The following is a 16,919-nucleotide window of genomic DNA, read 5'->3' as shown; positions in this document are numbered from 1 at the left end:
TCCTGTATGGAGGTGAAGGGGGGCATTTCCCTCCCTCTAAATAAGCTGCTATTAGTAAATTCCTGGGCTGCTGCTAGCTGCTGCTGAGGCCATTCTCACCTTTGTTTCCTTTTGGGGCAGTGTCTGAAGGAACAATTTTTTGCTCAAACACTTCCTCTTCTTACCTCCCCAGGTGACTTTTCTGATGCTTCACACTCTTTCCCCAGCTCTGTTTGCTTCTCCTTTCCCCTTTGTTAGCCAGCCTGTTATTCCACTGCAGCTGCTCCCTGCAAGCCAAGCTTTCTGGCCTTGGTACTGCCATGCAGTTCTTGTAGGAGACAGAGGACAGTAATGTTTCTTTTTTTTTTTTTTTTAGAACAGTTTCAGAAAAGTTTGAATGTCATTGAGATTAATTGGGTTTGAGGTTTTTTCTCAGAATTTTCTAACTGCATACAAAAATCCTGGTTGAAGTCCCTTGTAAATGTTACTGTTGATCTGGAAGAGATTGGCAGCCGACTGATAGATGTCAGGATTCTTTGGGTAGCTTTAAGAGCAGTTTGGAAAAATGTACAGCAGTTTGGAAAAACATAGGCCAGAACATGCTATGTTTTGTTGGCTGCACACTGAAGAGGTGAAAGGTCCATGTTCAAATAATGTTCCTTCATTTGGGGCAGGAGGCTGAGCCCAAATCCTCCTGTTGGGGCAAGAGAGACCCAAATGGGCTTCCCTTTGTCATTGCTGTTTTTTTTGTTCTCACTTGAAATGCTCACTGAGCCTGGGACAAAGAGGGGCTGGGGAGGAAGGATTCGTGCTGTGGAAAGGCTTTGTTAGCTGGGGCTCAGCATGCCAGTGCATTTGAATTATTTATGCAAAATAGAATGCCATCGGCTGAGGAGGTTTGGTGGTCCCTTGATACCTTGCAGAAGTAGTTGGTGCATTGTCTTGGGAGGTGGAATATGTAGATGCAGTTCACTTCAGGCAGAAAGAATTGAATCTGGTTCTCTTGGCCCCAGGTGAGTTTCTGCAGTGCCTGGGTATTGAATTAAGGAACAATGTACCCACTCTGTCCTCCAGCAGTTTTGTGACTTAGGCCTTCATTTACTGGGGTTTCTTCTGAGTGCCTTTGGGCCAACCGAAATGTTCCTTCTTCTGTTCGGTGTGAAAGCAGTTGGGTTTAGTTCTTAATTTTAGGTTAAGGAAAAGGAAATTTAAACAACAAGACATTGAAAATCCTGCTTGGCTCTTCTTCCTTTGTTTAATACACCTTGGATATTTGTGATGCATTAAATTATTCCTGTCCTTGTGCACCTTCCTCACTAAACTGGGTGTTGGGTAATAATTCTGTGGGACAATTGGTTACTCTTCAACATGTTGTGTCATTTTCTGTGTCTGAAAGCAATCCTTCAAAAAATGAAATCCACTGCTGCTTTGGCTATTGAACTCTGCCCTGCCTGAAAATTCAAGGATATTTCTGTAACTGGAATTTAGGTTTTTTCATAATTCAGGTAGCTGTAAAAGTGTTGCATGAAAACACTAAAACCTGAAAAGCCTTACTGCAAGTTAAGGGAATTCAGAAGGAAAACCATACTTCTGGAAGACTGTTGGGCCTGTTGAGAATGGAGATGCATTGTTTGGAATCCAAACAAGAAGAAAGGATAGGAACCCAGGCAGAGGGTGACCTGCAGGGTAGAGGTGCTCCATGGTGCCCTCCACACTTCTGCCTCTCTGGTTATTTCAGCTATGTGTCTGTCTGCTGCAGAACTGCATCCTGGCCCAAACCTCCTCATTTTCTCAATAAAGGAATGTTTAATTTCATACTCTTGGGTAAGGGTGTTCAAAAGGGAACCCAATTCCCTGGGGAACCTCTGTGCCCTAGGGGTTAGGTACAGCTGATGCTCAGAAGCACAAGGAAGCTTCAGTGGGAGTGGGAAAAGGCAAGGATGAGTGAGAGAGAACCAGCAAGCGAGCAGATGTACTAGCTTAGAGACTTGTGTTTTCTTCCTAGGATCTGTGACTCCAGATGTTAATCACAGAATCAGTGTTTGCTGTGTTCTCAAACATGCAATCAGTGTGATTGTGTATGCACCAGTGATGCTTGCACACACGGAATGGATGAGCACAGCTGCTTGTGTGCGTTCAGGAGGCATTGCAAGTGCTGTGCAGATGCACTGTTTGCTGGTGGATTTTTAACTTTGAAAGAAGTAATGGGAAAGCATCTGAGTTGTGCTCTTCAGTTGCTAAAGCTCTGCCTGAGGCAGTCACCACTGCTGAAATTAGCAGTTGGCCTCATGTTCAGCTAAGATTTGTGCAACTGATTCACACTGTTCTTTCTCGTTTTCTGCATTTCATTGCAGAACAATCTCATTGATGATTCTGAAACTTTACTTCATGCATATTCTCCCTCCTACTCCCAAACTATGATGTTAATGCATTCATTTCTAAGTTAAAAAAAGAAAAAAAGAAAAGTAGATTTAGGAGCAAGAGAAAAATCCACAGAATATTTTTCTCCTCAAAGATTCCTTCAGACAATATCTTACCTTAGTAGTTATCATGTGCTACAAGAAAAAAAAAACCTAAAGACCATGGAACTGCTGGTTGATGTTCTGCACAAATCATCTTTACTGTTACAAAAATAGTAGATTTTAGGAAAATAATTAAGAGCGGGAGAATTTTTTCAGTATGCCTGAATGAGATGAAGTAATATAATTTTTAAGGATGACACAATTGTCTAGTTGCCCTCTGACATTCTGAATGAGCTATTTCAATTTTCTATGCTCTGTTAGCATTGAGTTGTAATAAAAGGACCCATTTTTCTAATTTCAGAAGTCTGAAACTTCATCAGCGTAATAAAAATTGTAGTTATGAAGCCAAGCAGTTGGTCACTTGTGGCAATGGGTATCCTGAGCCACTTCTAAGAAGAGTATATGATTGTCAATTCAGAAATGAGAGAAATTTCAAAAACCTCAATACTCTACCATTTTGTTTCACCCCTTCAGAAGGCAATGTCAGAGAGCCTTTAAAGAGTTTTACTCAGACTTTAAAGAGTTGCCTGGCTGGGGTCATGGCTGAAGATGGTGGGATCCTTTAAACTTGCACCGAAAACGTGGGCTTCTTTCTGTATTCTCATATGAATCATTCTGCAATTTCCCTGTTCTGAAGAACACAGTCATAAAATTAGGTCCTTTGTTTAATCAATGTTTTGTTAGAATTTGAGGCAGAACTGGAGAAGGGCAAGGTACAGGCTCAAGTTTGTGTTCATCTCTGCCAGCTGTAAATTGCAGCACTATTTGAACTGCTGGATGTATTTCCACAACATGTAGATTGGGGCATGAAAAATTATTCTGAGGCCATCACATGCACATAAAAAAGTAGATTGCCAGCTCGCAGCTGTGATGTTGACTTTGTGATATAGTAAGGCCTTTGCAAGAATGTGTTGAAAACCATCAGCATTTGTAACATACACCATGAAAGAGCTAACAAATGGTAAAGACTTTTCAAGCCAGCCTCTCAGAAACAAATCACTGTCCTAGAAGAAGCACGTTACCTGCTCCAGTAATCAACCAAGAAGGGGGCGATTTCTAAGTGCCCTACTATGCCCATAATATTAATTTTTAATTCATTTTGTTGAGTGTTTGTCTGTGTACCTGAGCAAAAATGCCCTTTTGATATTAAAAAAGTTGTAATGGTAGTTAGACAGATGGCACCCAATCATTTCAGGCTTTTAAGCTAAGGAAATAACATGCTTGCAATACATATAGCCCAGTTAATTATTATTAAAATAATTTGTTTTGAATTTCTAATCCCTCTGAAATTTAATAGCTGAAGTATCTTGTGATGAACGTCTAGCAGATTGCATTTAGTAATTAATAAATTGATATACAGTATGTGCTTTTTAGCAGGCTGCCATCTGTTCCTTCCCCTCACTGGGGACAACACTTATCCAGTAATTGTCACACAGTCAGGGTGGAATAAACACACACAATTTAGAGCCTCGAATATTTTCTATTTTAATTTGTAATTGTGCCACTGATTTGTTTTAATGTATTTTAATATGACTCACAGAAACTTGATGGTGATTAGCACCCTGGATAGGAGGTAGCATCAGGTCTTTTAGCTATTCCTACAATGGTATGTGGCTTAGAAAGATTTAAGATGCAAATTCCATCACCTGGCTTGTCACTGAATACCACTTCAGCTTCAAATAGCCATATTTATTGTTGTCAAGATCACATTCTATGTAGATAAAATTAACACTGAAATAAAACAAGCAAGAATTGCTGTTTTTACAGCAAAGGTTCATAAAGGCGGACGCAAAGGCACCAAACATTCAGGCACTCTGTTGGTGGATGTCGCTCATCCCGGCTGGATGGTGACTGTGGGGGGCTGACAGTCCCCCTTTTCCGGGGCTCCGCAGAATTCCAGCTACCAGTGGAGGCGCAGCGCGGAACAAAAAGATCACAGCAGCACGGCCCTGGGGTGGCACTGGGTTCCTTTATTTGATGTTACACTCCACGAGTCTCGGGGTCCCAGGCCAGGAGCTGGGGGCAAACAGCAGCTTATAAAGGGGGGCAGGTCTCAAGGGGGGATACAATTTAAGAGCTGTGGGTGGAACACAAGGCAGGGAATACATGGGAGGAAAACTGCTTGGGACAGGAGGGGTTAACAACTGGATGTGGGAGGAAGGGGTTTGAAACTTGGCAGAAAAGCAGCTAAGTAGCAAAAAGATAAGACAGCTGGCTCAAGTGATTAACAAAGGCAGGTCTGTGTCCCTCCAAAATCAGGGGGAAAAAAAGCCCAAAAAACTACCAAAGTACAAATCAAACAATAGCCTTCAAAATAAAAACACACTGCAACAGTGGAGACTTATTCTAAGCAGGTTTTTCAGGGACGCTGGAGCCAGAAGCACATAAAAACAGACTTGACTCCTTTTCCTTCTTGCCCAGGATATGTAGCAAATGAGGACAGACTCATCTTATATACCCTGCAGTGGGAGTCCAGTGTGTTCATGAAATTGTGGGACACCTCCCTTGGCATCTGGTGACTTTCTTGTCCTTTGTTTTCTACCATCGTCTAATCATGCTTATTTTCCCTGGTGCTTACTCTGAAGCTGTTGTGCCTTCCTTTGGAGAAAAAGGAGTTAGCTGCGTTTGAAGCAGGGTGCTGGAGTGAGTGGGTACTCAAGTTGTCTAACTGGAGGTTTCTGCAGTGTGAAAGCTGATCCAGTCTTGCAATATGCCAGCTTTTCCTACCATTATCCACCGTGTCACGTGCACAGAAACAAAGGAGAAGTTCCAGCTCTCAGGCCTGTGAGATCCCTAACACCTCACAAGGATAGTGGTGGTAGGGAGTCCTAAAGTGCACATCCTCATGTCCTTTGCTTATTAAGTGACACATTGTCATTGTCACAAGCACTGGGCAAGCCAATCACCTTGGGCAAGCCAATCACCTGGGTTGTGATTAGGGGAGCAATCTTCAAGCTCCCCTCCTCCAGGCAGCTCAGTCATAAGCAGACCCAGCATCCTGCTATTAAGCCTGTAATGCCTGTTCTTGCAAAATCCAATTCCAAAGGCTGGTGCCTTTACTGAAGAGTGCTTGAAGCAGCAGTGTGTGGTCCACACTGCACATGGAAAGGATCTTTCAGCCACGTATAGATCTCTGCTGGACCCAGGCAGGCTTTGCTTCTAAGCCAGCTGGGTGGTTGGATAAGAGAGCAGGACCTTCCACGCTGCCAAATACTGCTTTTGCATGTGATCCAGCAGTGTGGTCAAGAGAATTCAAGACATCACTTGCCAAAATGTTGGGAGAGCTCAGGGTAGTGTGGCACTGGCTTTAAATATATGCTTACAGACAAAAAGAGCAGGTTTGCAGCTTTGTTTCAAATTATGGGAACAATCTCCTTTTTAACTAAGTGCATCATTAAAGTTGCCCTGGAAGTTAATGGAATGTAGGATAAGTCACTAAGCTCTGGAGTGAATTGCAGTCCTTAGTGTGCAGCTCTGTGGACTGTGGTATTTTGAGAGGAATTTCCAGTGCTAGCCATACTGAGGGAATCACAGTCAGAAATCTTTTTGAGATTAGTTGATCCCATCAAATACAGTAAAAATCATTATGATCCCAAACCAGTTAGGAGTTGGTGTTCAGAGGGGCTTTCCTGAACATTCTGTCAAGGAATTCTATCTATACATGGCTACTGAGGAGTTCCAGCTCCCCCCTCTTCACTGGGAACAGTGATAAATACAAATATACAGCATAGTTCCCTTTCCTAGCTATGCCTTAGGGCAGACAAAACTTCACCTTGACACAGATGGATGCTTTTGCTTTAAGCCTGATTGAAAGCCCTCAGCAGAAGCCCAGCAACATTACCATTGTAGGAACACACAAATGAGTTGCTGAGGGAAGCAATTTGCTGCTGCCCAATTCCTCTAGAGCTGCTCTCCATTGGCAGGCTCCTACCCTGCAGCTCCTAAGACATAGCTGGCCATCTTCTGCACAGGAATAATGACTCGAGGAGAAGTGTTAGGGAGCACAGCTCAGAGACACAACTGGGAGTCACTGATCCTGTCTTTGTGCCTTGTTTCTTTTGAAGGACAGAGCATTAATGAGGTGCTGCCCTGAAACATGTAAGGAGGCTGAAAAGAGAGGGAAAATGAGCTTTCACTCAACATCAAATTAATATGTCAAGAACAGAATAAATCAAGATACCCACAAAACCAAGAAGAAGAAATTCTCTAGTCATCTATACATCAATATGAGAAGCTTGCATAATAAACAAGAGGAGACTGAACTGCTCATTTGGGAGCGTATTTTGACCTAATTGTTATTACTGAAACCTGCTGGGAAGATCCAATTGATTGGAATATTAAAATTATTGCCTACAACCTATGTAGGAACAATCAAATGGGGGGGAGAAAGGAGAAGGGACAGGCAACATGTCAAGGGATATATTGCCATTTGAAGATGTTTCCACCAGAGAAACATGCTCTCAAATATCAATGGGTTAACATATTTTAACAGGATACAGGTGTACAGGTCTGCTACCAATTCAGGTTGAAAAACAATAGTCATCTACTCTGTGTTGGTGTTTTCTTGAAGGACTTGTCTTGGTTCCAGCCAGGACAAGGTTCATTTTTGCAGTGGCCAGGGGATGGCATGGCCAGGACCAGAAGTTACTCTACACCACCTCACATATTGCTGGGGGCAGGGGAAGGGGAGTTTTTTCCTGAAGGATTGGCTCTTTTCTGCTAGGGGCAGCATGGCTGCAGTCAATATGGGTGCTGCAGCGAGCATTTTTGTGTGTGAATCACTCTCTCTTCTCTGCACTTTTGTTATTAATACTGTTGCTGTTACTGTTTGTTTTCTTATCTCACTGCTGTATCCAGTAAATTGTTCTTGCCTAGACCTGTGAGTTTTAGTTTTTGTGCCACCAATTCACCACACCATCCCACCACAAGGGCAAGGGGGAGGGGAGAGCAGAGCTGGAGAGCAGCACATGATTTGGAGATTCTTGCTGGGGACACTGAATGGGGAGTACCATTCCTACACCACAACAGGACATCAGTCTATATTATATGCAGTGGCTAATACTGTTCCTGCTAAAACATAATGCAGCTAGTAGTGAAAGATGCTTCTGAATATTGTAGGTGACTGATATACATGAGGTCCAGCAAGTTCTAATAAAAAAAAAGCCAACAATAGTCACAATTTTTAAAAGTAAACAATTTTAAAAGGTGGAGAAAGCAATTTTAGGAAGGATGGGGGCAGGGGAAAGGAGAGAGAGAGAATTTATGTCAAGGAATACAAAGAAACACTGAACAAGTAGTTGTGGACAATGATTCTGAAAATAAAAAGGTGTTGGGACATTCACAGGGAGCATAATTTGAGCTGAAGAGGAAGGGTGTGTATGCTGCATGTGCTTGGTGTGTGTTTTACTTCTTTTGCTCCATTGCAAAATTGAAATAGTGTAGTAAAAGTGCTCAGTAAAGCACTCTGGTTGCATTTGTAGTCAAGTCAGATAGAATAAATTGGGCATGGTGAAATATTTTCCATGTTAGTGGTACCATAGAAGGATATTAAGCATGTTGAAGTATTTTGTAACCAGCAGGTTTGCTAGGTTTGCACCTGAAAGCTTTAAAATTGGGTGGTAAAGAATTCTCTAGGCTGTGGATGACTTTTTGTCTCTTTTTCTTCAGTAGAATAATGACAAATAATATAGAAATATTTTCAGAAAAGATAAATGTGATGACTGGGGGCAACAGCCTCTCATTCTGGCACCTATGAGAAGCACAGCAGTGAAATAGAAGGCAGAAAAATCAACTGAGTACAAAATTAAGGGAGGGAAAAAATACTAGTGCCAGTCACTCTGAGTTCATGGAAAACCTTTACTGAGAAAATTACCATTTTTTAAACTGATTTTTCCAAGAAAGGCATTTGTACAACAGAACATTTTGTTTAAGAGTACCGCCACAGAGCCATAACCTTTCTCAGTCAAATGTGATCTTTAATCTCACACAAGTCTGAGTAACTAGAGAGCTCAGCATCCACACAGTGCACATCTAAGGTGAAAAAATACTGCAAATCAATAGATCATTAAATGTTAAGGAGTTGGTAGAAAATGAGTGTGTTTCTAGAGACTGTTCTTGGCCTCATGACCCTTTCCACTGGTGACCTGGGAGCAAATCAGTCAGCACTGATTTGGTGTGGATGACAGAGAACAGGTCACTGAGCTAACAGGATGCATAAGCAGGCAGGATTTTAATGTCTGAGGACAGTTATCTGTAGCAAGTGCAGGACCTAGGTAATTTTTCCTTGATGTCAGGATAGCATCTCTCCTACAGACTGTTGACCCTGAAAAGTATTCATTGGGGAATAAAGTGGATAATAAAGCAAATATGATTGTCAGGGCAGAAAAATGGTCAAAAAGCAATATGACTGTTGGATGCTTAAAGTGAAGAATGTCACGAATGGTATTTGGCTTTGATGACAACTTTTCTGGAATATGTCCAGCTCTTGTACCCATACCTCCAGAAGGTGTCAACTTGCTGACAAAGGGCATCAAGGGTCATAAGAACAGAAAAAGAAGTGGAAATACCATGAATGAAAGCAGTGCCATTTGTTTAACTTATTCAAACCGTAGGGGATCATTTATTAGCATGGAAAAGTGAAATCTGACACTAAAGGACACTTTAAAATGCCAAATGTAGGCATAGGAATGTGGCACCTGCAAAGAAGGAGAAATCAAATAAGATGTGCTTTTGTAAAGATAAAAGCAGATGACCTCTACTGCAATTTGATAAGAGTGGTGATAGAATTTCTACAGCAGGAATTTTTTTTTATAGGTATTAATCTCTGGAAAATGCACAGCATGCTTTAGAAGGCAGTTTACTTGCAGGTCTCACCTGCACTATTCTTCATGGAAACACAGCCCCACAGGTCAGAGGAAGTGATTCCCTGCGGCCAAGATCCAGGGAAATTAGGAAGAGCTGTTGTGGATTTCTTTTTCCTGTTTGTATTTAAAGAATGTAAATTCAGCTGTTTCGTTGGTGGTGTTTGATTTACTGTTGCCACAGCACATAAAGCTGCTAAGAGGAAAGGGAGGGAATCACTTTGATCTCCGTCCATCCGGCAGCCTGGTGCAGTCAGCTGTGCACCACCACAATACTGTGATACTTTAAGTGGATCTTGACTCCCTCTGCAGATTTCTGTGGTTCTTTTCCTTCCTTTCAAATACCTAGCTCTCCTTCATCACTTTGTTAAAAATCAAAAATAGGAGTGGTTAATGGTAGTGAAACAGTAAGAGCATAATTCTCTTTTACGTGGTGAAGTAAATTTTCTCTTACTTGGTGAAGACTTTTCATGTCCATGTCAACTGCAAAATTATTGTAGATGTTTTTAGGATCAGAATATTTGAGATATTGATTTTACTTTTTAGGGTACACAGCATTTCTACCAGATTCCTGTTAGGACGACTTTTTTCTCTTATTCCTATGGAGCTAAACGAAGTAGTCTGGAAAATACACCACAGCATATGTGACATATGAGCACAGTCTAATCTCATAGTCAGGAATCAAAAAGGGAAAAAAATGCAAGCAGTAACCTTGCATAAGGATATCTGTAATTAAAGACTGTCACAGAAAATAGCATTTAAATCCCCAGTACCTAATATTCAAGGACATTTAAAGGGACAGGGTTTATACATTATCAGTGGCAATTAAGAGTGAATGTGCCTGGGATACATGTCAATGCCAGTTGTGTGCCTGGTGAAGCCGGAATAAATAAAATGACAGAAATAAGAATAAAGGAAGAGCCAATCAATGAAGCATTAATGTTTTCAGGGATGGTTTTCTATCACTGGTACAGTTCTACCAACATCCATTTGATTGACTTTCAAAAAGGGAGCACTATTAAGGTTAATAGCCTCAGTATAGGACAGTTTTATGTTGACAGTATTCCTGAAAACAAATGGATTTAGGTAAGAAAAACAGAGCTTAATTTGAAAGTCATCTTTTCTGTTATTGGCTTTTTTTCAGAGTATGAAGGATCTGGGACAGAAGTTCAGAGAAAACACTCAAAATGTGGAGTTTGCAAATACAGGGCTGAGTGTGATGAAGATGCAGAGAATGTTGGGTATGTAATGTTTTCCCTAACAATATCACTGAACAAAAGGAAAAAAAAATGTTAAAGGCACATGATTATCTGCTTGACTATGTTTGTTCTTACTAACTGAAGCTTTAGTGCCATCCAATAATAATGTGTTTGATATGTGCCTGTAAAAGACCAAACCATCTGCAGTTGCAAAGTAGTGGGAGAAAACAGAGAGTTGTACTGGGAAGCCTTTAGCTAATATTTTTCAAACAAAGAACCTTGATTTGTTTTGTCCTGCCAACAAAACAAGTTGAAAACCAAACAGGAATGCAAAATAAATACTGATTATTCGACCCTGAGATTTTTTTCTCTATGTTCTCCTTGTTCATAAAGTGTTACATGCAGTTATTTCCATCAGTGTTAACTTTGGACCTAAACGTGAAGTTAAACTGGGGACTTGAGCCAGTCAGATCTTCCAAACCCTCTGTGGCATGTGATCTCTTAGATGTACCCAGGGGGAAATTAGTGAAAAATATTAATTATTGTCAATTAAATTTCAAAAGAAGCTTTTAAAGACAATTCATAATGCAGAAGCAGATGCACCACATTTCCCCGCTCAAGGTACTTGGTCATGTTACACCCCAGCTGCCCAGGCTCTGTGGGGCTCTCAGAAAGGGCAGAGATATCATGAAGGAAAGGCTTCTTCAAACAGCCTCAAGAGGCTTTAAGGGGTTTTAAAAAGAAGTCTTGTCTGCTGATGGGGCTTCGTTTTCCAACAGCCTTTGTCCTGGCAGTGGCCACCAGTATGGAATAAGGTTTACTGGGATCTGGGCTGGTGGCAGGTACTGGGGTTGTGGCTGCAGACACAGTGCATGAAGGTGTTTGAGAGACTTGCAAATGGTACATTTTTGTATCCACAGAAGGATCAGCATCCCAGAATAACAGAGTCTGAACATCACTAATCGGAGAAAACATCACTCTCCCTTTTCTTGTCTTCCAGCTGGAATCCATTTAATGTTGAAATATGTCTTAATTGCACAAGGTTTTATTACAGAATACCAGCATGAAGACATCTCAGGCAGTAAAGCAGCTTAGCACTAACATTCAAGATGTACATTCAAGATTAAAGTGTAGAATACAAGGGAAAGCAAAATGGTAATAGTGCTCATGAATACTAGCATGACACTTCACAATTCATAAAAGGCCATAGTACTGAAGCCAGCTTGCTCTTTCCAGGAGAGAGACAAATGAACTAGAGCTGGTTTTTTGTAGCACTAATAACCTTGTGGAATATTGCCTTGGTCTGCTTCATTTATGACTGGAAAGATGGTATAGATTAAATATATATATATATATTTGTTTGCTATATGCAGTGAGATGTGCTTTTGGCTTTGGAAAATAAATCCTGAAGCATTCAGCTTCGGTAAAAGCTTGCCTAGTCTTTGTGCACTTGTGGAGCTGGAATTCCTGCAGCTATATAGTATCTATAAGAAAATTAGGATAAAGCTGAGGGGAGCAGAAGGCTTATTATCTACATCCTTCTCATATGAAACGAAACCAATTCTTGCTTCTTGACAACAGGCAGAAGAAGAATCTTTTGCCTCTAAGATTTCTTTAATTAAAATGAGGTTCCTCATTAAAAAAATAAGCAGAAACCAGACCTTTTATGTAGAAAATGCACAAAAGTTAGAAAATATTCCCATGTAGGAATTTGCAATTTATTGGATAATATTTTTCAATTCTATACAGGAATTTAATATAATTTAATTTTTTCCCAGTGCCTTTAACCATTTAAAAGGCTTCAGTCATATTCACTGTTTAGCCATAGGTAAATCAGGGTCTGTTGACACAGGTTGGTTTTGACAAGTCACATAGCAAGTCCCAAACTTGCTAAAGTAGAATCTAGGAATTGGCATAATTTTTCATAAAATCAAAACAGTTATTTACCTGGCAGAAACAAGATGGGATTGAAATCTTCTGTTGGGAAACTTTAGTGGAGCACCCCTTATAATTGTTTTTAACATCTAATTTTTATTCTCTTTCCTGCTGTGTTTCAGTGTGGGTTTTGACATCATAAAATTATATCATGACGTACAAAGTTACTGGCAACACAAATATCTTTCATTATATATAAACACTGCCAGTCAGAATTATAATTTCTTTCAAATTTGTGCTAGATTACAAACAGTATCACCCCTAATTAGGGAGTTTTGTGATTCTAGCAAATCACAAAACTCCCTAATTCCGTAAAAATATTCCGGTTTGATTTTCCTTTTTAAGACATAGGAATGTCCACTGGAACTTTTTTGGATAGTGTGGTAATGTCTACTGAATCACAAAGAAAAGGTCTATTTAGTTCCATTCCTGTGGGTTTATTAGGACTGGACAGCCCTTGCTTGCATCTTGTGATATTAAGAAACTCAATAGAGTGATCCAGGTGATAACAGAAGGCATTTAAAGAAAATTTTGCTCCATTATAGTAACTGCATGAGTTAGCTGACCTGTCTCCTAATGTTCAGTAGGTCATCTCAAGCCATATTTATGGTACAAACAGTAAATGCACAGTTATGAAATTTTTCAACCTCTTTTCCAAGCTGTGCAATCTGAGACTTTGCAAACACCAGCTCCTTCTGCTCCAACTGCTTGAGAAGCAAAATCATAACTCTACTCTTCATTTATCAATAAGGAAATTTATTTTGGGGTAGAATGTTTAGTGAATTGGTGGCCACACATGCCATTGCATGTTGAGTGATTTGAGGCAAATGAGCTGGCATTGGTGAGGAATCCCAGGACCTGCCAAAAGGCCAGCCTCAATAGCCTAGGGAGCAGAATAGGTAAATTTTCTCCCAATAATGGAAAAATCCTACTAAAGACAATTTTATTCCCTGCAGCATGTGGTTTGTCTTTTGGGCCTGGAAAGCTGTGGGATCCTATGCAAAAAGTGGTGTGATTACCAAATCTTGGTACATTTTAATAGCAAATTTACAGAAGATCAGTTGTACAGAGCTGTGATACACACCATATTACAAATTAGTGATGGTAATTTTTTTTGCTCTTAAATTTTATTTTCCCCTTTGAAAAAGTTACAGATTCTTAGTTCTCATGCTTGGTGTTAAATAAAGCATTATGGCTGTCTCTTGATCAAAAATGATACTTATGCTTTTACTGCAGTAGATCACACATAGTTTGAAGAAAACAGGCTTTGCAAAGGGCTTAAGAATTGAATCTTCATTTTTTTTGACTTCATGGAAACATTATCTGTCTAAACCAAAAGTGGTAACAGTGCACAGTAATGCAAAACTGAATGCAAAAGTATAAGCAACTGTATAATCTCCACTGCCTCTATGAAAAACTTCAGTGTTGATTCTTGGTTGAGTGGTTGAGACACAGAAATAAAGTCTGAGGAGAGGGTTGTCATAATCAGCACACTTGGAAAATTTGTATTCAGCTATATTCCAATCAGTACATTATTTCTTTATCTAAACTCTGAAAGTAACCAGGTTGAGGAAGCATCATAGAAATATATTTCTCCATATTTTTCTTCTGTTTCCATGCAACTTGTAAGTATTTTAAAGAGTTGGTAGTTTGTGGTCAATCTTTTCAGGGGCATAGACAGTCATTTGTGGATGCACTAGTCTGAAATTGCATAAACACATTTGCCTGAACAGTGATTTTCTGTAGGTCTGAGGCAACAGGATGCAAAGAACAGATTGGGTTGGGTGGGACTTCCTTCCCGTTGAGTGCCAAAACTGAAGCAGGTTGTGTATATCATGGGAAAAGCTGCTGCCTGACACCATTCAGTGTCTGCCTTTCTCCTCTGACCATCAAGTGTCTCTCTGGCCAAAAGCTTCCTCCCCTCTGTTGAAAAGACAACATATTATGTATAGTAGTGCAAAATGTGGGCACAAGAGGTTGGTAGACTTACACTCTTGTCTGAGAAAGTGGCAAGAAGCCCACAAACGTAGGTAGTGTGAATGTGGCTGGGTGTTTTCTGTTGGAATTTTGAATTAGAAATGCAGTGGTGTTAGGAAGCGGACACGGAGGTGGCAGCACAAAGCTTGGGGGCCATCGAGAGCTGATGGGGTAAATTCTGTAGGTCAGATCACAAACATACAAGGTTTGCTCCTGACTTATTCTTAGCACACACTGGGCTTTTCAGTTCTACTGACTGTTCATGAGATAAACACATCATCCTATCAGTACACAAGGAACTCGAGAGGGTCTGGGCTCCTGCCCTGCACTGCAACCAGGGATAATTCATCCATGTAAGATCCAGGACTTCTCCAGGAGAGCTCTGACCATCTCCACGAAGAGAGATTTCACAGCTGGGCTTTTCTGTTCAAGGGCTGAACTTCTCTCACTTTGAAATAATTTCCTTATGTTCAATCACAATTTCTTTCCTTGTGTCTTTCACTCCTCTTCGTGTACCTCTGAGAAGAGCCTCACTCTCCTCGATAGCCCCTCTTGGGTTGGTGGTGGCAGCAGTCACCTCCCCAGCCTTCTCTTCTCCGGGCTGAAGAGGGGCAGTGCCCCCAGCCCCTCCTCCAGCAGCCCACACTCCATCCCTCTGCCCATCACAGCCTCTCCAGTTTCTCAGAGTATTTGCTGTTACCGGGGGCTCCCAAAGCAGGACAGAGTGCTTCACATGGGACCTCATGGGTGCTGAATGCAGGACAAGAGCCACTTCCCGTGCTCTGCTGGTGACCCTCCTGTGATGCAGCCCCCCAGCCTGCTGCTCCCCTGGACCCTCAGGTCCTTTTCTGCAGAGCTGCTTCCTGCTGGTCCACCCACAATCTGTCCTGTGGCAGTGTGACAGATGTCCTGTCATCTTCAGACCTCTGGAGGTTCCTCCATCTTGTCAAGGCCCCACTTGAGTTGTTGCCTTTTCTTTTTTTTGCTCTTTGATAAGGAAATCACTAACTTAAAAATAGCCTCACTGTAAAAATTCAAATTTATCATGTTCTCAGTTTTACATATTTTTTTTTAACAGAAGAAATATGGAAATGGGATTCTGAGCACATTCAGTCTTTTTTTTTTAATAAGTGTACTGTGCTGTCAAAGATCTGTTTTGACTTATAATGTAGGTTTTCAAGAAAGATTGACAGCTGATCCCCAAGTAGACCTTTTGAGATTAACATTTTATGAGATTTACTTTGGAAAGCAAAGGTACCTCAGCAATATATAAATTCAACTGGCCTATAATTTACATAGTGTCTGTTTTCACAAAGGCCAAACCAGAATTTCAGAAGTATTAGTATTAACAGTTAGAAATGCCAATGTGGATATTTCAAAGTCCTAGTCTTTGCCTTGCCTATATAAATTGTCCTCCAGGGAAAGATTTGGCCTGTTTGAAATCTGGCATGCAAGTTTATACTTACCTCTTTTGACCACTTTTTCACTCATTTACCAACTTTATTTTTATTAACTTTTTAGGGTATGATATTGTATATTCATTAGGAAGGCTATCCAAATCCTGTGTAAATGCAACTCACAGCGTTCTGATCCAACAGAAGAAAAAAATCCTAAGTGTTTGTGTGTAAAACAAACCATTCAGACAAAAGAGAAAATCAACCTAAACAAGGGATTTAAGACTGTATTGTGGGATTATGAATTATGAAAAGCTGGGTGCAGGAAATTCTGATATCATAGGAATAGCATTATGGTCTTTTCACTCTACTGGCTATTAAGAAATGGAATAGATCCTAGATGGGTAATAATCCATGTGTGTTTTTTTAATGTATATTTTTAGTGATCTTTGCAGCAGTGTGTGCCAAGTCTTTGAAGGTTCCTGTTATCTGGGGGTGGAGGGAGGGTTAGGCTGCTTTTGAGAGAGCAAACATCAGTTCACCATGTATGCTGTGAGAAGCTCACTGCAGTAAAGACTCAATTTCTTCAGTGGTCAGGGAGAGCCATGCCATGAAAAGGGGGAATGTAGGTAAAGGGATGTCTGGAAAATAGCTGAAGCTTATGGTGTTCAAAGGGTGTTCTGGATTGCTGGGCAGAAGTAAAGACAGAGTGCTAAAGCCAGGCACAAAGAAGCTTTGTGGAATTGAATTCTGCTTCTCTTGTGCTATAAAGGGATTTTTAAAAACACACCAAAAACCTGATGAAGATTCAAGTCTAGTCAAGTAGGTAGAAAAATCACTTTGAAATCCAGATTTTCTTAGTTCAGGTTTCATCAGGGAAGAACTGCACACAAGGGAAGAAGCATCAAATGAAAGGTAATCCTTCATTTGGCATGGTTACATTCTTAACTGCAATTGCAACACCCCTGCTATTTCAATTCGCCTAAATTTATTCCATCAAGCACACCCTTATCCATCTGTGTGCATTTCACACACTTTGTTTTACCCTAGTGT

General features: G+C 40.6%; 1 protein-coding gene across 1 annotated transcript in view; it reads left to right on the top strand.

Moving 5' to 3' along the window:
* The window catches only part of TMEFF1 (transmembrane protein with EGF like and two follistatin like domains 1), a 112,251-nt gene that overhangs the window by 77,561 nt on the left and 17,771 nt on the right, over positions 1-16,919 (top strand). The window contains exon 5 of the mRNA XM_059856021.1: positions 10,506-10,602. Coding sequence (XP_059712004.1) covers positions 10,506-10,602 — 97 coding nt within the window. The remainder of the gene's footprint in view (positions 1-10,505; positions 10,603-16,919) is intronic.

The sequence above is a fragment of the Haemorhous mexicanus genome, chromosome 1, assembly GCF_027477595.1.
Source record: "Haemorhous mexicanus isolate bHaeMex1 chromosome 1, bHaeMex1.pri, whole genome shotgun sequence".
In the NCBI taxonomy this organism is placed as follows: domain Eukaryota; kingdom Metazoa; phylum Chordata; class Aves; order Passeriformes; family Fringillidae; genus Haemorhous; species Haemorhous mexicanus.
This window is presented reverse-complemented; position numbering and strand designations above follow the sequence as displayed.